Genomic DNA, 24,334 nt, shown 5'->3' on the forward strand with positions numbered 1-24,334 from the left:
GAGGCCATGAAAGTTAAGGAAAAAATCTTAGCCCAATCAATTTGAGAGAGAGAAAGACAGAGTTAGAACACATGATGCAGTTTGGATTTTGTATCAGGGAAATGTACTACAAAGAGTTATTTGGTCAACAATGCCCTGATGCAAGTTCAACTTTGCCATCTGCACTTCATCTTGCATATCAGATGGCAGGATCACATTTCTGACAAAGAGGTTCCTGCACCACACTAGTACAATTAGTTTGGAAGCCCTAATTACCTCATTGCAGCTGTGCTGGTGGGGTGTGGTTGCAGGATGGAGGGTGGAAGGATCCCAAAGGAGCTGTGGTGGCCAGGCCAATGGTTGTGAAATAGGGATATGCTGAAGAGACATATGAAGGAGAAGGCTCTGCGGTGTCACAAATGACATTGATTGTTGAAGCTTGTTATTCCAGCCATTAAGGAGAAACAGAGAAAATACAGAAGAGCACATGACAGGCTGACTTCTCCATTACATGAAGTAGCTTCACCTGCAGCAGATCAAGAGCAGGCTTTGTAGCCCACATGCGAGCCCGCCAGAAATGATTACTAAACAAGAAAAATGTCGAACTACAATGGACAGCAGAAGAATATATGGACAAAGTACTGAAGAACAACCTCAAGAAGCTGAACCTTTCGGTGAGATGACAAAGGACTGAGACACCTGATGCCTGGCTGTACTCAAGGAGACTCTGTGCGGCATCATGTAAAAACGTCCATGTGGTGTCATGTAAAAGCATCCAGCATATTTTGTAAAGTGGTTGGTGTTAGGAAGGGCATCCTGCCATAGAAATCATGCTAAACTAGACTGGAACTTGGTGTAGCCCCACCGGCTTGCCAGCTCTAGTCACACTGTCCAACCAATACTACAGAGTGTCCACAAGGTCTGGGTACATGGAGTAAATAAAATCATAGCATAAACAATTAAATATAAGAAATAATTTCTTAAAGTATGTGTTAATCCCCATGTAACCAGAATTTGTGGACACCCTGTAGCATGGACAATGGACATTAAATGGTGATGATGATACATATGTATATATACACATATATATGTCCAATCCATGCCAGCATGGAAAACATGTTAAATGATGATGATGATAATATACATATATCTAAATTTCAATTGCCATTAACCACTATTTATAAATGTGAAACTGTATACATGTATAGAAAAAAAATGGAAACAGAGAGAGAGAGAGATTATTTTCATGTATGCATCTGAAAAAAGAAATGGAATTGAATCATTCTTTATAACTGCCTCTAATTTAGGCCAAGGCTAATAATTTGGAGTTGCTTCTTTCATAACCATTTAACAAAATCTCTGCTTTTTGCACTTCCCAGACCAAATATAGTAGTAGTGAAGACCACATGTCAAAGTAGTCAAAACTTTCAAAATCTTTCTCAATTTTATATTCCTTGTATCACTCCCAACACACACTATATACGTATATGCATGTGTGTGTGTGTGTGTGTGTGTGTGTGTGTGTGTGTATATGTATATATATATATATGTATATATATATATATATGTATATATATATATATATATATATATATATATATATATATATATATGTATATATATATATATATATGTGTGTGTGTATCATCATCATCATCGTTTAACGTCCGCTTTCCATGCTAGCATGGGTTGGACGATTTGACTGAGGACTGGTGAAACCGGATGGCAACACCAGGCTCCAGTCTGATTTGGCAGAGTTTCTACAGCTGGATGCCCTTCCTAACGCCAACCACTCAGAGAGTGTAGTGGGTGCTTTTACGTGTCACCCGCACGAAAACGGCCACGCTCGAAATGGTGTCTTTTATGTGCCACCCGCACAAGCCAGTCCAGGGGCACTGGCAACGATCTCACTCGAAAATCCTACAGGAGCCAGTCAGGCGGTACTGGCAACGGCCACGCTCAAAATGGTGCATCTCATGTGCCACCCGCACAAGAACCAGTCCAGGGGCACTGGCAACGATCTTACTTGGCTTGCCGGGTCTTCTCACGCACAGCCCATTTCCAAAGGTCTCGGTCCGTAGTCATCGCCTCGGTGAGGCCCAATGTACGAAGGTCTTGCCTCACCACCTCAGCCCAGGTCTTCCTGGGCCTACCTCTTCCACGGGTTCCCTCAACTGTTAGGGTGTGGCACTTTTTCACGCAGCTATCCTCCTCCATTCTCACCACATGTCCATACCAGCGCAATCGTCTCTCTTGCACGCCACAACTATATATATATATATATATATATATATATATGTGTGTGTGTATATATATATATATATATATATCTATATATGTGTGTGTGTGTATATATATATATATATATATATATATATATATATACATACATACATACATATACATACACACACTAAGAAAAAAAGCTACATGTCACAGTAGAAAGATCAGTATCACCCTAAATTCTATATTCTTTGTGTCTTCTAGACCAAATACATTAATGCCAAAAACATATACCCGCTAAACTATTAACTGAGAGAAATTAATCACAAATGTCAGCTGAACCAATTCTTTCATTTTTATTTATTTATTATTTTCTTTACAGTTTCTTGTCTTTTTAATGGTTTTTAAATTTATATTTATATTCATTTGTAACATTCATTTATTTACTTCATTTAGATGTCTCTCGGCAGTTTTCAATAACATTGTATAGTATTTCATGTTGAGGAAATTCTAACCAACTAACAGAAATGCAGTTTCTATTTTTCACGAGGTCATGTATGCTATACATCACTTATTTTTCAAATATAATGGCGTGAAATAAATGAAAGAATAATTTGACATTTCCTCTATGAGATCTTATGTTATTTCCTCATAACAGTATCTTTTACATACAACATTCTCCAATTCGTTATATAGCATTTCAGTCTTTCATCTAATCCATTTGTGCTTACAAAATCTCAGGAAATTTTTTGACAACTAAAGTACTTTGAAGCTTCTGAAATTTTGAGGTTTCTCTTTATAATTTTCCAGCATTGTCATATAACCATATAGATAGGTGATATTTGCTTTCGTTAGTTGTATGCTTCAAACAGGTTTTTTTTTGTTTTTTAGCTGCTTGGTTATTTGTGACTCTTTCATATTTCTTTATCAGTTGGTTTTTGTTTTTGCTCTCTTTACGACCATTATATTTAAAAAAAAAAGATAATTTAGAATAAATTATAATCCACTATAAATGTGAGTGCAATATAATATTGTGTTTATGAATATGTCTGCCTGTAATAGTATGTGTGTGCAGGTTTTTATAAGTTTGTGTGTTTTCAAGTATTCCAAAGCATCTGAGTGTGTCTAATTGTTTATCTGTGTATTTGAGTACATACGAAGAGTTTGTGTGCTTCACTATTTGTGTGTGTGTGTGTAATACTGTAAGTGTGGGCGAATAAATGATATCTGAAGAAAAAGAGTGTGTGTACGAGTGTGTCAATATGTGTGTAAGAAAGATGGTGAGTGAGAAATATCTGAAGAAGTTGTACCAAAGCAGTGTGTACATATAAAAGAAAAAGAGTGACATATTGAAGGGAAGGGCAATGTAAATAATAATAATAATAATAATAATAATATATAATGACAATGATAGAAAGAGTGAAAAATATAAAGCATGAGTATCCCCATCCTTCAGCAAGAATTCTGCAGCTTCTCTAAGAAATTTGATTTCTGACAAATGAATGTGTCATAACCAAAGAAAAATATTCTGACATCAGACAGACATGCACAGCTAAGTAAGATGAATCTGTTGATGGGAAATTATGTAACACACCATATCGTCTAGGAATTAATTAATTCTGTAAGAGATATTGTTTCTTATTTTGCATTAAAAGAATTTTAGGGCTATAAACCCTAGAGAGAACAATATGGATCTAACATTAAAAAAAAAGTGTTTCAACACACTAAATCTCATTAACTTTCAGTTTGGTTTAAACCTAAAGCTGTATATTAGGTAATTAGTGCTTGAGAAGAAAAATAAAACAATAAAAAATGCAACACATACTAGAGTGTATGACTAAACTTATGAACAATTATACACTGACATATTTAAAACAGTGCCTTCATCTTGGTGTTTATAGCCACAAGACTTCAGCTGTTGAATTTCTGAGCCTTGTTTAGGTGCCTGATATATTTGGTAACACTCTCACAATATTGATTTCAATCCAGTACTGAAACCATAATAGTAAATTCTTCCCATTTCATTGTCTGTGAATGAGAACAGTCTACCTTCATGCACTGAATGAGGGTCAGTTCAGAATACAAGAACATTGCCAAATATGTCAAGTACCTGAAGATGATGAGAGAGGTCTATGGCTGAAATGTGATTATAATAATCAACTTGAAAACATCAGCTTGAATATATAAGCAATAATACTGTTAATTCCTACTCCCAGAAATTCAGACAATATTGCTATGATTTTATCGGTGGTGTATTCATTAGCTGACTTAGCACTACCACTTGGCCTTTAGTAAGGTCCACTTTAGTGCAAACATGCAGGACAGCTCTCCAATTTGGAAAATACTTTTCCACTTCCCTCCCACCAATGTCAGAGGCCCTATAAAGGGTCACAGGCACTATCCTTCCCTATTGTTAATTTATATCAGACATTATAACCAGTAATTTGAAAGAGTAAGATGAAACAGGTTCACATACAGGATCTGAACCATCTATCATTTTATTACTAAGTTACCATGTTACTGAATACAACACAAAGCATCATCTGCCACTCAATCATCCAAAAATTACTGTTCAATAAATTATTTCTATTTTTTTAATTACCGTCACTATGTTGAATATTAATAGAATAACTCATCTTACAAGCACTAAGTAGCTGGTAAATTTTGTTTCAATTATGATTTATATTTTGGCAAATACAGGAAATAACTCTGGACATGTTTCAATCATGTAAAGCACAGACTTCACCATGCTTGTCAAAGTAGTGACAAGGGAATCATTAAGTACATATACAATATACAAAGTGGGCGTTAACATACTTCATGTAGTGAACCAATCACTTTTAATGAATCAAAATTACACATTTGGAGAGGAGAGCCAATGATCAAAGCTGATCAAGAAAAGGAAGACTAAGAAACCTAGAACTCAAAATGATGAAAATTAATCAAAATCAGTATGAAATGGATTTGAAAGTTGGTAGAATGGTGATTAGTACAGATAAGTTCTGGTGTTTTTAGACTTCATAAACAAAACGAAGTCTATTCATTACTGCAGATATTAAATTACTAAAGCAATATAATGGATTTTTGAGTTTGAAAACTGAAAGGATTATACCAGTAAGGCTGAAAATTAACTTCATTAATAAACCATACAGATTAATTATCCAGATTTAACAACTGCAGTAACATGTTACTGGAATTTCCCAGTGATTCCACATATTTCTGGGAACATGGCATACTATTCAATTACAAGGAAATGTACTTTTGTTTTTGCATTTTTACAATATTTCATAATTAAACTTTAATATTTAGCACTAAGGTAGCGAGCTGGCAAAATTGTTAGCATTCCAGGTGAAATGCTTAGCGGCATTTTGTCCACCTTTTTCTGAGTTCAAATTATGTTAAGGCTCACTTTGCCATTCATCCTTTTGAGGTCAATAAAATAAGTACCAGTTGAGTACTGGGGTTGATATAACTGACTTAGCTTCTCCTCTGAATTTGTTGGCCTTGTACCAAAATTTGAAATCATTATTTAGCACTCATGTAACTTTTAATCCAGCCATATCTGGCCCAAATATTCTACCTGTTTTATGTTAAAACTGACCAAATCCAACTTCTCACACTTATCCTACAATGTCATGCTAAAAATATACTAACACACCATTGAAATCTTGAAGCTACAAGATAATGTGTGATTAATTCAAAATATCTGAGAATAAATAAGCAATACATTTGACACAGAAATATGAATGCTGAAGGGTTAAATATCTTTGAAACCATGTCAAAGATACAGAATAAAAATATTTTCTCAAATTGTGAAAATGTACCACCAATGTGCATATGATGGTTGTGTGAAATTTGCAATGAACCACCGGCAGTACATGTGGGAATTAATGAGTTAAAAACAATAGCTAAGTTGGTGATAACATATTTAAAGCAATGAGCATTAAACATCTAATTAGAAATACTTATGCAATGAAAGGTCAACATCTAACATAAATCATCACATTTGAAATTAATAGGTGATTAACAAGAGAGAATATTAATTGCAAAATGATACACCTGTACAATTAATTGTTAAACCTACACGTATTCTTCTAGAGCAATGATCCCGAATACTTTCTCGTTATACATTTAAAGGAATCTATAGAAGAACATATATGTAGAACTTTTAATTATAACAACAGACTGGTCTGTGGGTTGGAAGAACTGGTAACATGTAAGACAAAGTGAATGCATTGCAGGAGAAGAGAGTTACATCCTTTTATCAAGTTTGAAATCTACCAGAGTTGACTTTGTATTTAATCTTTCTGACATCAGTGAAATAAGCACATGTAGCTATCAGTGGTGTATGTATATATATATATATATATATATATATATATATATATATATATATATATATATATATATATATATATATATATATATATATATATATATATATATATATATATGTATATATATATATATACATATATGTATATATATATATATATATACATATATTTATATATATATATATATATATACATATATTTATATATATATATACATATATTTATATATATATATATACATATATTTATATATATATATACATATATTTATATATATATATATACATATATTTATATATATATATATATATACATATATTTATATATATATATACATATATTTATATATATATATACATATATTTATATATATATATACATATATTTATATATATATATACATATATTTATATATATATATACATATATTTATATATATATATACATATATTTATATATATATATACATATATTTATATATATATATATATACATATATTTATATATGTATATATATATATATATATATATATATATATATATATACATATATATATACATATATTTATATATATATATATACATATATTTATATATATATATATATATATATATATATATATATATATATATATATATATATATATATATATATATATATATATATATATATATATATATATATATATACATATATATATACATATATTTATATATATATATACATATATTTATATATGTATATATATATATATATATATATATATATATATACATATATATATACATATATTTATATATATATATATATATACATATATTTATATATATATATATATATATATATACATATATATATACATATATTTATATATATATATATACATATATTTATATATATATATATATATATATATATATATATATATATATATATATATACATATATATATACATATATTTATATATATATATATATACATATATTTATATATATATACATATATTTATATATATATATATATACATATATTTATATATATATATATATATATATATATATATATATATATATATATATATACATATATATATACATATATTATATATATATATATATATATATATATATATATATATATATATATATATATATATACATATATTTATATATATATATATATATATATATATATATATATATATATATACACATATATATACATACACATATATTTATATACACCAACGCTATAGAGCTCACTTACATTCCATCACTAAGACAAAATACAAATTTTCGACCTCATTTGCAACATAAATACATAATCTTAAGTTACAAAATATACAATATACACTAGCTTGGTTTATAATAAGAGAAGATTTCCCCTTACAATACAAGGATAGGTAAATGCAGACTATGCATAAAAGAATCACTAATCATTCTCTGTTTCCACAATTCCTCAGAAGTAAATGAATTTTCTGATGCCATCTACTCTTGTAAGCATAGATTTTACTCAACTTTTTTACATTTTGATGATTCAGGACATAGTTGGGAACCAGCTTCCTCACCCATTGAAATTTATTTTAAATACTTAAACCACACTCCCCTCCTCTTACCATCTACCTATAGAACCATCAGTAACTTTATTTTACCACACATTGTATCTCCTCTTCCCAGTACTCTTTCTAAAACACTTCTACTTCCTGTCCTCATATATATAGTTCTCTATAAGATCACTCAGTAGTTAACTTTCATCATGAAAATGCTGTAAATGTGAATCTCTCTAGTACTTTACTTTTCCCTGAAGAAAGAGTGGTGTCCAATAATGGATATAAATATCCTTTATTTGACTGGACAACTAGACCTCCAGAAACAGCCATCAGATTATTAATACTCAAACTTATTATGTTTTACTTTTTTTCCAGACTCTTAAACTTTTTCTGGACTCTTAACTTTCTATCCAGTTCTATTGTATCATTTTTAGTCTGTAAGTTATCTATATATGTATTTATATTTTCAATATATTCTTAATATATTTATATATTCATATATTTTTAATGTATTGATAAATCTATATATTTTTATTATATTTATATATCTATATATTTTTAATATGTTTGATGTATTAAATATATTTAAAAAAATTTATGAATATTGGGTTTATCGTTGAATATATGTATTATTATATGTGAATTGATTTGCCTAACTTAACTCTCATTTCCATATTCATCTAATGCCTGAAGTTCAAATATCTTGAGCACTTCTAAGTGCAGTCTATACATTTGAAAAAAAGTTTTTTTTGTTTAAATATAATTGGCACCTGTGCCCAGCGTCGCCTTCCTGGCACTTGTGCTGGTGGCACGTGTAAAAGCATTTGAGCGAGATCGTTGCCAGTGCTGCTGGACTGGCTCCTGTGCAGGTGGCACGTAAAATACACCATTTTGAGCGTGGCTGTTGCCAGTACCGCCTGACTGGCCTGCATGCTGGTGGCACGTAAAGGCACCCACTACACTCTCAGAGTGGTTGGCGTTAGGAAGGGCATCCAGCTGTAGAAACTCTGCCAAATCAGATTGGAGCCTGGTGTAGCCATCTGGTTCACCAGTCCTCAATCAAATCGTCCAACCCATGCTAGCATGGAAAGTGGACGTTAAACAATGATGATGATATATATATATATATATCATATATATATATATATATATATATCATGCAAGAGAGACGATTGCGCTGGTATGGACATGTGGTGAGAATGGAGGAGGATAGCTGCGTGAAAAAGTGCCACACCCTAACAGTTGAGGGAACCCGTGGAAGAGGTAGGCCCAGGAAGACCTGGGCTGAGGTGGTGAGGCAAGACCTTCGTACATTGGGCCTCACCGAGGCGATGACTACGGACCGAGACCTTTGGAAATGGGCTGTGCGTGAGAAGACCCGGCAAGCCAAGTAAGATCGTTGCCAGTGCCCCTGGACTGGTTCTTGTGCGGGTGGCACATGAGATGCACCATTTTGAGCGTGGCCGTTGCCAGTACCGCCTGACTGGCTCCTGTAGGATTTTCGAGCGAGATCGTTGCCAGTGCCCCTGGACTGGCTTGTGCGGGTGGCACATAAAAGACACCATTTCGAGCGTGGCCGTTTTCGTGCGGGTGACACGTAAAAGCACCCACTACACTCTCTGAGTGGTTGGCGTTAGGAAGGGCATCCAGCTGTAGAAACTCTGCCAAATCAGACTGGAGCCTGGTGTTGCCATCCGGTTTCACCAGTCCTCAGTCAAATCGTCCAACCCATGCTAGCATGGAAAGCGGACGTTAAACGATGATGATGATGATGATATAATATATATATATATAATATATATATATATATATATATATACACACACACAAATTCAACACAATGGCCTACATCAAATGCCTGGAGGAGGAATTACTGCCCTGGGTCAAGAGAGTGGCTGCTGGAAGACCCTACGTCTGCCAACAAGACGCTGCACTATGCCACACAAGCAGGAAAATCCAGTCATAGCTGTCTGACATAATCCCACATAATCCCTAACATCTAGCCACCTATCTCTCCAGACTGTACCCCTCTTGATTATTATGTGTGGGGCGCAGTTGAGTGAAAGACCAACAAAAATCCTTGTAACACCAAAGATGAACTGAAGGCAAGGATTATGGCAGCATTCACCAACTTAAACAAGGAGACCATCCAGAAGAGCTGCAGGAGATTCCAAAGTCGTCTGGAGGAGGTGGTTGAAGCCAATGGCGATTTTACTGAATAAATTTACTCTTTAGTATTTCAAGATATTTTTATGTAATTTTGGTAAATATATCTGTTAAAATGAGATGTCAGTGTTATTTTTATTTTTGTGTAATTTAGATGACAGTCTTCTTCACCGCACCCTGCGTATACATCTACGAAGTGGTATCAAAAAGTTCCCAGACTAGTTATATTTAATAAAAAATAACTTATTTACCTAAGTTTTAACATTGTCTCCTTTGAAATAGTTGCCTTGTGCAGCAATACATTGGTCCCAATGTTCCTGGAATTTTGGAATCTGACCTGGAAGTTGTTTCCCATAAGCGAGTCAAGGACCTTCTGCGATTTGCTCTGGATCTTGACAACAGTGTTAAAACAGTGACCTTTGAGCTGCATTTTCAACTTGGAAGGAAGAGACTGAAGTCTGCAGGTGCTAAAGCTTGTGAATAGGGTGGGTGGCTTTAGGAAGGGCATCCAGCTGTAGAAACCATGCCATATCAGAATAGAGCCTGGTGCAGCCTCTTGGCTTGCCAGTCCTCAGTCAAACCATCCAACCTATGCCAGCATGGGAAGTGGATGTTAAATGATGATGTTTTGCACCTGTGTGCTCAATTATGTGTGTGTGTGGGTATATATATATATAAATATATATATATATATATATATATATATATATATATATATATATACACACACATCTATCTACATGCATATACATTATATACATTATATTTTCATACAGAATATAAATGCATGTTACAGTATATGTATATACTGCGAATATATCTCTCCATTACAAATATATATACATTTGTTTATACATTATAGTATTTTTTATTATATACACTGCCTCAAGAGATCCCATCCAACTCATCCAGGTGTGGAAAAGAAGACGTATAAATGATGATACATATGCAAATAAACATATCATGCGCACACAGACATGAATATATATATACATGTATGTGTGTGTATAAATAAATATATATGCACATACACACATATATATATACACATATACATACATATATATGTATATATATATAGCTATATATATATATGTAGGTATATATATGTATATATATATATATATATATATATATATATATATATATATATATACACACACACACACACACACACATACTTATAAGTGCTCATAAATATATCATACTTGAACTATGTATGTAACATATATCTATTTATATATATACCAATATTTATTTATATGTCTGTGTATATTACATATTACACACATATCTGTAAAATACTATATCCAAGAAACACTTACCATGCACAGTGAGTTTTGCAACAGCTTCTGATACACCAACTGAATTTTCCACCTGGCATATGTACAAGCCATCATCACTAACTTCTGCTTCTTCAATCAGCAAATTACCATTATCCAGCAGATGAAATCTGTAATAAATACACAACACATACAACTAATTAGAAAATGTGTATTTCTATGTGTTTGTGATCATACGTGCACTACTTACATGTAATTACATAACGGCAAATGTTTGTTATCAATACAGACAAACATATATAAATACATGCTCAAACACACACACACACACACACACACACACACACACACACATAAGTGTGTACATAGGTAATGCATACTCAGTAACAAAACACATATACATCACAGCATGTATCTCAATTAGGTTCAGCAAGGTATTTCTCACCAAAGTGCTCAATGAAAGTTCATATGAATTATGAATTTTTTCTGAGGCTACAATATCAAGATTGCATGTGTGTAAGCATGGCTGTGCAGTTCAGAAGTTTCCTTTATAATCACATGGTTATGTGTTCAGTCCCACTGCACAGCACCTTTCATATCTTCTACTATAGCCTAGGGCTAATGAATGCCTTGAAAGTGAATTTAGAAAAGCAGAACCCGCAAGAAATTTGTTTGTGTGTGTGTGTGTGTGTGTGCGCGCGCACATGCAAGTTTGTGTGTGTATGAATTTTTACATTTCTTTTTTGTCATCATTTGAGTGAAACAATGATTACGGTTACATTCCTTTTTGTCATTACAACCAGTTACTCTGAGGTTTCTAAAGACATGTAAAATAAAAATTCCCTTACTTGTAAAAAAAAAAAAAAAGCAATAAGGGTTAGCAACAAAAACACAATCTGGGCAAAAAAATCTTACTTCTAACAAATCCCCATCCAAGCCATATTAGCATGGAAAAACATGTTGAATCAATACACACTCACACACACACACACCTTTTTTCTCCCTCTATAATACTTTCACCTCTTTCAATATTATACACTTAGTGACATCACTAGTGCTAGTGCCACAAAATGTAAAGCACCCCAAACACTCAATAAAGCAGTTGGCATTAAGAAGAGCATCCAGCTAAAGACACCATGCCAAAGCAGACACTAGAGCTTGGCATAGTCCTATGGTGTATCAGTTCTTGTTGTATAGTCCAGCTCAGGCCAGTATACAAAAAGGGACAATAAATGATGATGATGATGATACATTTATGAAGAATGAATACAATTATACAACTGTTCCAATATATAAGTATCTTTTCAAAGATACTAATCACAATTATACAATTGTAAGATATTTCATCAGTAACAAATGAATATATACTCTGCATTATGTACTGTGTCCTTTTTTTTTTTGAGATCTTGATCTTCATTTGAGAAAGAAAGGAAGGAAGGAAGCCAACCAACCAACCAACCAAACGACCTCAAAAATAGACAAATGAATTTTATGGTATATCCAGAAATGTTTCATGAAGAAATTTTATTGTGATGTAACATCATACAAACAGGCATGTATAGACAAGCAATATCCATATGATTATACAAAGCATTACACAGAATCTCTCAAATCTTCTGCTATACAATAATTAAAACAGGAAAATGCAGCATAATCTTATGGATATTGCACGTCAATACATGTCTACTTGTATGATGTAATGTGACAGTAAAATTTCTTAATGAAATATTTGTAGACATACCATAAAATCTGTTTGTTTTATTATTATATTACACCACACTTAAAGTTCCAATTGACTTTGGTTACTCTTAGATTTACAGGATACCATACAACTCTGGATTTTGCTAACTGAATGAATTGTTTTATCTGCTGAATTGTGTCATAGTGTCTAGCCATAATAAGAAGTGTGCTTCACTTTGATCTGCCTTGATCTATTCAATAAATGCCAATTAAATATATATATACGTAGGGCTGTGTGGTAAGAAGCTTGATTCCCAACCACATGGTTCTGGGTTCAGTTCCATTGCATGACACCTTAGGCAAGTGTCTTCTACTATAGCCTTCGATTGGCCAAAGCCTTGTGAGTGGAAACGGAAAAAAGCCCATCGTGTATATGTGTGTGTGTATCTTTATGTTTGTGTTTGTCCCTCACTACTACCACTGCTTGACAACCAACGTTGTTGTGTTTACATCCCCATAACTTAGCAGTTCAACAAAACAGACCAACAAAATAAGTACCAGACTTAAAAAAAGGAATAAGAACTGGGGTTGATTCATTCAGCAAAATTTTCATCAGCATGGTTGCAGTCTAATGACTTAAATGAGCTATACTTGGTGATGGTCATTATTGGCAATTAAACACATATACTATATATTTGATCTTCATTTCAGAATTATTATTATTATTACCTCCACTTTCGCTAAGGTGGAGGTATTGTTTCCAGTCATGTATGTTTGTCGTGCGCAAGATATCTCAAGAACCGCTGGATGGATTCAGATAAAACTTTCAGGGATCTTTGGCATCATGATTGACATGAGCTGATTAGATTTTGGGATTGATCCAGTACTGGACAAGGATTTTTGATTATTTTTCTTTCACTTAATTTTTGAGAGCGGTCGGGTTCATTTTTAGTATTCATGTTTGTGAGAGCAGTTGAGTTTATTTCAGATATTATCATTTTAAAAATTATCTCTGGTTAATCGTTGAGAGGATGGTGGTGTTGCCTTGGCAGAGGTTTGCGCTCTCTGAGTGCTCTTGCTATTATTATTATTATTATTATTATTGAGGGAGAGAGCAGTGCATGCCATCAAAGTGACACAGGGGTAAAATATACAAAGCCCAATATACCAGTCATGACTACCCGTTTGATAAGGGTACACTAGGTACATGCATAACAACCATATGTGCCCGACATGGTGATCTCATGTCAATATAAACAGGGCATGATCTTGCTGGTGGAGCCCAGTCAGAATTTTCTTCAAGCTGAGTATCCCATACAGCTAAAAAGGCCCCTGAATAAGGATGTTGAATGAAACACTCATGTTTCCAGAGGTAAATTAACCAAATTCCAAAGAATTCCTCTCAACACATGGGTATAATGCTTCCCTACTACTTCTGCCCATGATCAGAGATGCAAATATCATCAGCCACCAAGGGACATGCTCAAGTGGTTAAAGTCAAACAACCGACAGGCAAATCTGTGGTATTGAGCAGAATATTTGCTGTAGCTCATCTTTTATACCAAGACAAAACAATATACATAACATTTTCAGTCAGTTAAGGCCAAAAGCCTTGAGAGCCACTGTCTGGTACTGATCATTATTATTATTTGAGTTTCTTTGTCAAATTTTTGTTTTCACACATCCTCTGACCTCTTCAGCAACTCTCTGCGCATGTGTCTCCTTTTCTTTTGGTTATTCCATTTTGTCTTTCTGTGGTGTGTATCCCTATCTATTTAGCAAAAATAGTCCATCCCCAAGAATAACAATATCTGTGTCAACCCATAATTTCACATCAAGAGTCTTGCAAAGCAAATACATAAATGCGTGTGTGTGTATCTATCTATCTATATATATATACATATATATATATACATACACATATATATATATAAGTAAATGGTGGAGTTGTGTTAACCGCACGTGGAGAAATAATAGGAAAATAAAAAATAATGATAATAATAAGGCAGAATGCTAAACTGAAAGCATATTTTAATATAGATGTGCATAATGAGGATTAAAAAGGATTTCTAACCGGCTTTCATTGCATGGCAAATTTTCAAGAAGAGGGGAAATAAAAATAATGTTTTTTACAAAAATATAAAAAATATATAAAAAAATAAATATACCAATACATTATATTGTCTTTGAATTTTTAAAGTTCAATGGTAATCCATGTAGATAATTGTTAGATAGATTAGGATGCATGGAATTAAGAATGGTGTTGTGTTTAAAAAAGGCTGAGAGTTTATGTGTTAAACAGGAAGTGTGGTGTCAAAACAGGAAGTGTGTGTAAGGGAAGACAATTCTGTGGGTTTCATACTCTTTAGTTGGAGTTCTGGACACTTTGTCAACAGGAAGTTTATGTCTGTTCTTAGAGAAACAAGAAGTAAATTTATATGTATTTCAATGGGTAGGCACGAGAAGGGAATCTTCCCTTACACACACTTCCTGTTTTGACACCACACTTCCTGTGTAACACATAAACTCTCAGTCTTTTTTAAACACAACACCATTCTTAATTCCATGCATCCTAATCTATCTAACAATTATCTACATGGATTACCATTGAACTTTAAAAGCCCAAAGACAATATAATATATTGGTATATTTATTTTTTTATATATTTCTTATATTTTTGTAAAAAAACATTATTTTCTTTTCCCCTCTTCTTGAAAATTTGCCATGCAATGAAAGCTGGTTAGAAATCCATTCTGCCTTATTATTATTATTATTATTTTTTATTTTCCTCTCTCTCTCTCTCTCTATATATATATATACACACACACACACACACATGTACATATATATATATAGGGGTGTGAGTTGTCTGCTAATGTATATATATCTGAAGGAAAAGTAATTACAACAGTAGAATTTATTCATTTAATGATAATGGTTTGTTCCAATGCTACTTCTGAGTTTCTTGGTTTCATGTGACCATTCAAGTATTACAAAGATGATTGAACTATTTGAGATATTTCAAACAGTCATTCTCTTTCTTATATCGTATTGGACAGATAATATTAGTGAAGCTGCCAGGGTGGAATGCATATCATAGGTCTACAGGGTATTTGTAATGTAGATTGGGTTTCTATGAAAATGGTGAACTTACTTGTCTATAATATAGGGAATTATCAAAAACTATTGCTAAGTAAATATATTGTTGATCAGGAATATAAGCAGGCGTATGTGTATAAACACATTTACATGTTCTTTTACTTGTTTCAGTCATTTGACTGTGGCCATGCTGGAGCACTACCTTATTCTATCGTTCCTTTTACCCAACTGCTAAGTTACGGGATGTAGGTACACCAACATTGGTTGTCAAGTAATGGTGGGAGTACAAACAGAGATACAAAGACACACACACACACACACACCCACACACATATATTTATCTATATATATAAAAATGAGAATGTGTGTCTGTCTGTCTGTCTGTCTGTGTGAATCCCTAAAACTCGAGAACTACACAACCAATTTCATTCAAATTTTACACATGCCTTACTTAGGGTTCCAGTTGTGTTTTAGTCAAAAAAAAATTTTAACTTCTTCCAGAGTTCGAGCCCACAGCAACATAATATCTCCTCCATTATTTAAGTATTACGTGTCAAAAGTGAAACAAAAACACTCATGTCAAATACTTTCACTTTAAAAATGAAACTATTCTACTAACTGAAACAATCACATTTCGATACTGTAATGACAGATACTTTCAGAGAGAGAGAGAAAGAGAGAGAGAGAGAGAGAGAGAGAGAGAGAGAGATGTATATGTATACATATAGATGTATATGTACACGTTATTCCACTAACTGAAACAATCACATTTCGATACTTTCAGAGAGAGAGAAAGAGAGAAAGAGAGAAAGAGAGAGAAATAGATGTATATGTATACATATACATGTATATGTACACGTATATGCATAGATATATATATATATAGATATAGATCTATATGCATATATGTATATGTATACACATGTGTAGATGTATATATATATATAGATGTACATGTAACATATATACATATATATACATGCATACAGATATCTATACATATATACACCCATCACACACAAACACATGCACACAAACATACACATTAGTCATTTGTTTTCTTATCCAAAACTACGTCAAAAGTACTGAACGGATCTTTATGAAATTTGGAAATTATATTCTATGTATAACGGCCATAACTCCCATGAAAATTCATATATTTTTGATGTTGATGAAATTTTAACCCGAACATAACAGATGAGCATTATTTGTAATTCAACGGTACAACAGTGTAAGACTACCCTTTCAGATATACTTTCATTGTGATTTCTTCAATGTGGTGCATAAATTGTCAAGTAAATGAGACGCATCTTTGCCTCCACTGATTCACTTGCAAAGTGTTAAGTAAAATTATTTCGTTGCAGACCTCCTTTGGGTCTTTTTATTATCACTACGACACACATAGTCCCCAGTTGGTAACATTGATTTCAAGGCCCTCCTAGATGAGAGACTGGCATTCCACTTAATGTCTATGTTCCATGCTGGCATGGATTGGAGAGTTATTAATGTAGAAATATGGTATCATAGCTACTAACAGTTGAGGGTTGCGTAGTCTAGATGGCGTTTTTAGATTTCATTATTCTCTTTAACCCGGGCAAAGCCGGGTATTTCTGCTAGTATATATATATATATATATAGGATGGGCTTCTTTCAGTTTCTGTTTATCAAATCAACTCACAAGGCTTTGGTCTGTCTGAGACTACAGTAGAAGACACTTGCCCAATGTGTCACACAGTGGGACTGAACCCGGAACTATGTGATTGGAAAGCAAGCTTCTTACCACACAGCCACTCAGTGACAACAAAACATTTTCTTGAAGAATGTCTGGTGTTTGTATTTTACAGAAGAAGCATTTTCTTTATTCATTAGAACCCCTAATGCCAACCACTTTACAAAGTTTCTAGTTGCTTTCTTTGTGGCACCAGCACTAATGAAGATCACCATATAACATGTAAGTGATGGAGAACACTGAAGACTTTGCAGATGATTCTGTATGTGGGATATAGGGTGGGTGGGTGAGTGAAGTTAAGTAAGAAGAGAGGAACGGATTTATAAAGTGGTAGAGGAGAGAATAACGGAGTAGGAGAGTGTGTACAAATTGTGGGGTGAAGGGAGTATGACAGATAACAAGGAAAAGGGAAGGGACTAGTGCCAGGAATCACTGGGGAAAAGAAGGGGACACAATGGAAAGGGTGGGTTGCATGAGTTGTATAGGAAGTGTCTGGGGCTATCCTATGCTATAAGAGTGGGGATGGACCAGGTGAGAGAAAGGAAACAGGAAGGGAACAATCTGCTAAAGTGGAAAAGAATCCTGAGGGAGTTATTGGAGGAAATAGTGATGTTTGAGTTGTGGGAATAGGCCAGAGGGAGATGAAAAGGTGGAGAAGTGTGTGTGTGTGTGTGTGTGGGAGTGTAATGTTTTGCAGTGAAAGTAGTGAGGAGAAAGAGAAGCTGGAGGGTACCATAGAAATAGGGATTGAATGTAGATGAAATATTGAGTGTTCAATATAAAGGATCAAATATATAAATATAAATATATAAAGGCGACTCGAGTTTCAGTGCTATTTCCCTTCGTCGTGGCCGGTATGACAGACTTTAACAGACTCAATATTTCATCTACATTCAATACTTTATTTCATGGTGCCATCCATTTTTATTTTATTTTATTTTATATTATATATTGTATATTCCCTATTCTATACCCCGCATTGGTTCTGCAGGAATATAAATAAAACATAAAAAACAGACAGTGTTGGAACTCTTTTAAACAAAATAATATATATATATATATATATATATATATATATATATAAATATATATATATATCTATATATATATATATAAATATATATATATATATATATATATATATATATATATATATATATATATATATATATCTATATACATACATATATATATATATATATATATATATATATATATACATATACATATATATATATATATATATATATATGTATACACACACACACACAGACACTCCATTGGTTACAATGACAAGGCTTCCAGTTGATCCTATCAATAAAAAAGCCTGCTTGTGAAATTAACACACATGTGCTTGAGCACTCCACAGGCATGTGTACCCTTAACGTAGTTCTCAGACAGATCCAGCATGATACAGAATGTAACAAGGTTAACTCTTTGAAATACAGGTACTACTCATTTTTGTCAGCTGAGTGCACTGGAGCAATGTGAAATAAAGTGTCTTGCTTAAGGACATAACATGTCACTGGGAGTCAAACTCATGACCTTGCAACCATGAGCCAAATATCCTAACCACTAAACCATGCACACACACGTATCAGGTTGGAATGTCAGTACATTCTGATTTTGAGTTGAAGATATTAAAGAGGATTTATTATCATATTATCTCTTTATGTTGCTTAGTAATACCTTTGTTTCAAATAAAGCAAAATTTATTGCTAAAATAGCTTGCAGCAAAAACCCATGTTCCAACCAACTGCTTTAAAAGTTTCATAAAAGTGTCGATGCTAGTGCAGTAGCAAAATCCATTCAGAACAATTATGGTCCTAATGTTTCAACCCTTTAGCATTAAACCTGGCCATATCTGGCCAAAATATTCTACCTGTTTTACGCTGAAGCTAGGCAAATCCAGCCTCTTATACCTAATCCACAATGGTAATCTAAAAATAAACAAACACATCTCCAAAATCTTGAAGCTACAAGTTAATAGATGATTAATTTTAACAAATGTGAATAAATAAACAACATTTTTGACAAAGTAATCTGAATGCTAAAAGGTTAAGTGAAAAAAATGTGTAGAAAGTGGTTTTCTCATTTTGGAAATGGGGTTTTAAGCTTACAGGACAAGCCAAGGAGTGGACAGCCAAAAGGACTCAATCTGGTGCACTTGATGTGATTGTTAGAGTTAATCCTTTCATTACAACTAGGAGATTCGGTGAATATTTTAATGTTAGCTATTCAACTGCCAAACATGAATTTAAAAGGACTGTAAATGGTTGGAAAGCTGGTGCTACACCTGTCTGAAGAGAATCACCAACCCACAATGGTAATTGATGTGATATAACATTTTCAAAATCCATTTTTAAACAAAGTTGTAACTTGTGACAAAACAGAAAAATGGATCCTTTACCATAACAATAAGTGTAGTTGTCAGTGACTAATAGTGGAACTGACCTGTTCAGGAGCCAAGAAGAGGCCTTCATCTCAAAAAGATCATGTTGAGTATATGGTGGGATATCCAAGTATTATCCATTTTGAACTGTTGGTGAATAACTAAACAATCAACACTGATGTGTATTGCAAGCTGCTTTGAAAGCTGCTTTGAAGAAAAAAACATCCATCTTTAATGCACAAGATGGGAATAATCATGATGATGCCTGCTCCCACACTACAAAAGTCACCAAGGACCTGCCAGAAGAATTTAGCTGGGAAAAAGTGTTGCATGCATCATAATCTCCTGGCCTTACTCTTTCAGACTATCATTTGTTTAAGAGTGTACAAAACCATTTTCGTGGACTAAGAAGTTGAAGGTGAGTTGGTTTCTTATTTCTCATCAAAGCAAAGAAATATTACAAACAAGGTATTAATAAACAAATTGAAAGATGGATTGATGTTATAGACAGCACTGTAGGATATATATCTATAAGAATTATGTCTTTATTTCCTTCATTGTACATGACAAAAACGGAATGAACTTTCATCCTAGTTTGAAATGTATATATTGCATATATTATATTATCTCTCTCTCTCTCATTCATAAATATATATGTAAGTGTGTATGTGTATGAGTGTATATATGTGTGCATATATATATGTGTGTGTGTATATATAATGTAAGAGTTTGCCACACACGATATTGCTTACATTTTGTTCTATTTTCTTTCAGTAGTTTAGTAAGCAGATGTAATAGATACCTGATGATGTTTAAGAAAAACCAAACTACTTGGTTCAATCCATGTTCCGAGCTGCCAAAATCCCTTTGGTTTAACCAATGGGACTAATTTCAGAGCAAGACTCAATATATGTTTATTATACTAAAGGATATGTAACCTTAAAAGCCAGAAACATGTTTAATGTACAAAACTGAGTATCTAGGGAGTGAATCATTGACTTATACAAATAAATAATCTCTTTTAACATGCATTGAACATACTTCTTCTCACTTGGAACTGAGAAAGCAAACACAGACATGTAGGTTATGTGTGTTTATATATATATGTATATTGACAGTGACACACACATCTATCAACAATAAGGCAGAAGGAAATATGTCAGGTGCTGTTCTAGATGAAATATATGTGACTGACACTCAGTCAGTTATGAAGACAAGTGTTCCAGTTGATCTGATCAATGGAACAGCCAGTTTGTGAAATGAAAGTGCGAGTGGCTGAGAACTTCAGAGACACGTATACCTTTAACATAGTTCTGAGAGAGATTCAGTGTGACACAGAATGTGACATGGCTGGCCCTTTGAATTACAGGTACAATTCATTTTTATCAGCTGAGTGGACTGGAGTTGTGCAAAATAAAGTGTTTTGCTCAAAGACACAATGCACTGCCAGAAATTGAACTCATGACCTTATAATCGTGAGCCAAATACACTAACCTCTAAGCCACATGTGTGTGTGTGTGTGACACACACATACACAGACATGTACACACATAGTATATCTTTCACTTCTTTTAGTCATATGACTGTGGCCATGCTGGGGCACTCCTTGAAGAATTTGTTGTCGAATGAATAGACCCTGGAACTTTTTTATTTTTAAAACCTGGTACTTATTTACTTATTTTATCGGTCTCTTTGTGAAACTGCTAAGTTATGAGAACATAAACACACCAACACCAGCTGTCAAGCAGTAGTTGAGACAAATACAGACATGAAGACATGCATACATACATATTATGATGGGCTACTTTCAGTTTGTGTCTACAAAATCCACTCACAAGGCTTTGGACAGCCTGAGGCTATAGTGGAAGACACATGCTTTGGTCAGCCTGAGGCTATCGTGGAAGACACAGTGGGACTGAATTCAGAACCATGTGGGTGGGAAGCAAGCGTCTTAACACACAGCCATGTCTATGTTTACAGTAGAGTTTCCACATGACATACTGAGCTGAAAGCCTTCATTTAACTGAGATTATCTTTGCGATTAGAAGACAAAAACTACACCTAAGAGTGTTTATTTAAGCTTTAGCACACTGTAGGTGTATCATGTCACTGTAAGAGTTTTCTGCCCTGTAGCTGCTGGGCAGTGGCAGGGGAAACAACTCTAGAGAAAAAGCAGTGTGCTAAAGGTTAAAATCTAAAAACAGCAAGCAACAGAAACAACTGTAAAAACATCAGCTAATGTAACTATTACAAAAATACTGACAATGCTGTTAAGAAAGAATCTGTGCTTTTCAAACTACAAGTGAAATAACACACTCTGATTATACTTGTATATAGCCATCTTGCTGTGGCCATGCTGGTGCATTCCCATAGGTTCATAAAATGCATACATAAACTTTACATTAAGTTGTATGTATATATAATGTAATTCCAGACCAAACCAGATAGTCTTCAACAATCTTGTGACTTTTATAGTTAAGATATGATGTTGGCTAATAAAGAACTTGTTTTCTTTTTCTCTTCTCCCATTCTTGTTATCAGTATCAAACCATGCTTTCTTGACACATTTATGGCAAATGTTTTACAGCCACTACCGGATCTGTAACTCTTTTAGTTTTATACATAGCCTGCCACTTCATTCATTGTGTTTACAAGCATCTGCCTCTTGTTTGCATCTCAGCTCTGATTATACATATATGTATGCATGTGTATGTGTGCACACATCATCATCATCCTTTAATGTTTATTTTCCATCTTGGCATGAGGCGAACAGCTTGTCTGTTTTGACATGGTTTCTATGGCTGGATGCCCTTCCAAATGCCAACCACTGTACAGAGTGTACTAGGTGCATTTTATGTGTCCCTGACATGGATGCATTAACATGGTACCAGCACAGGTACATTTCATGTGGCACCAGCACATAAAACATATGTATATAAATATATATACATACACAGTGGAGGTGCGTGGCTTTTTTTAATGAAATTTTCTACGAATATGTGTTATATCAGGCAGATTCTGAATATACAAAACTTTTGGGGAAAAGTGTTTTAGGAGGGGGTGGAGTGGGGAATTTCGGAAATTCACTGGCATCCACTTCAATTCATCTTAACTCTCAAGAAAATAGATATTTTTTAATGAAATTTTCTACATATATACCTCGGATTATGTAGATTCCGAGAACATAGAAATTTTGGGGAAAAACAATTGGGGGTTACTTTTGAGTACCGTTCCCCACTCGGGTGTGTTTCGGAACAAGTCATCCATATTTGTTTCATTTTCTCTGTTTTGTGCATTTGGGCATCCATAGATTTCTAGTCCTCTCACACACACACACATATATATGTAACTAAAAAAAGCTCAAACGGGAAATTATTCTATTCAATGTCTTTCTGTTAGAAATGTTTAGACCTTTAGCTGGTATTTTTAGCATAACGAGTTTTCCGGTGACGAGTTTTCTGGTGACAGCTTCATTGCCTGCTGCTTCAGTAGAAATCTACGGATGCACAAACGCACAAAACAGAAAATGAAATAAATATGGATGACTTGTTCTGAAACACCCCCCGATTGGTGAACGGTCCTCAAAAGTAACCCCCAAAATTCCTATGTTCTCAGAATCTACATAGTCTGAGGTATATTTGCAGAAAATTTCATTAAAAATATCTATTTTCTTGAAAGTTACGATGAATTGAAGTGGACGCCGGTAAATTTTCCGCAATTCCCCCTCCTAAAACACTTTCCCTCAAAAGTTTTTGTATATTCGGAATCTACATAACACGTATTTGTAGAAATTTTCACTAAAAAATATCCATTTTTCTGAAAGTTATGATCATCCAAAGTTGGTTGGGGGCAGGAATCTGTAGTTATGCCTATATTTATACATACATACATATAT

The 24,334-nt window shown here is 33.5% G+C and overlaps 1 protein-coding gene across 36 annotated transcripts in view; it reads right to left on the minus strand.

The window, feature by feature from the left end:
• The window catches only part of LOC106876215 (roundabout homolog 2), a 1,018,579-nt gene that overhangs the window by 293,158 nt on the left and 701,087 nt on the right, over positions 1-24,334 (minus strand). For all 36 annotated transcript variants that reach the window (XM_089352294.1, XM_089352292.1, XM_089352320.1 and 33 more), the window contains exon 6: positions 11,582-11,709. In XM_089352294.1, coding sequence (XP_089208420.1) covers positions 11,582-11,709 — 128 coding nt within the window. The remainder of the gene's footprint in view (positions 1-11,581; positions 11,710-24,334) is intronic.

This window comes from Octopus bimaculoides, chromosome 5 (assembly GCF_046866305.1).
Source record: "Octopus bimaculoides isolate indiv1 chromosome 5, ASM4686630v1, whole genome shotgun sequence".
NCBI lineage: Eukaryota > Metazoa > Mollusca > Cephalopoda > Octopoda > Octopodidae > Octopus > Octopus bimaculoides.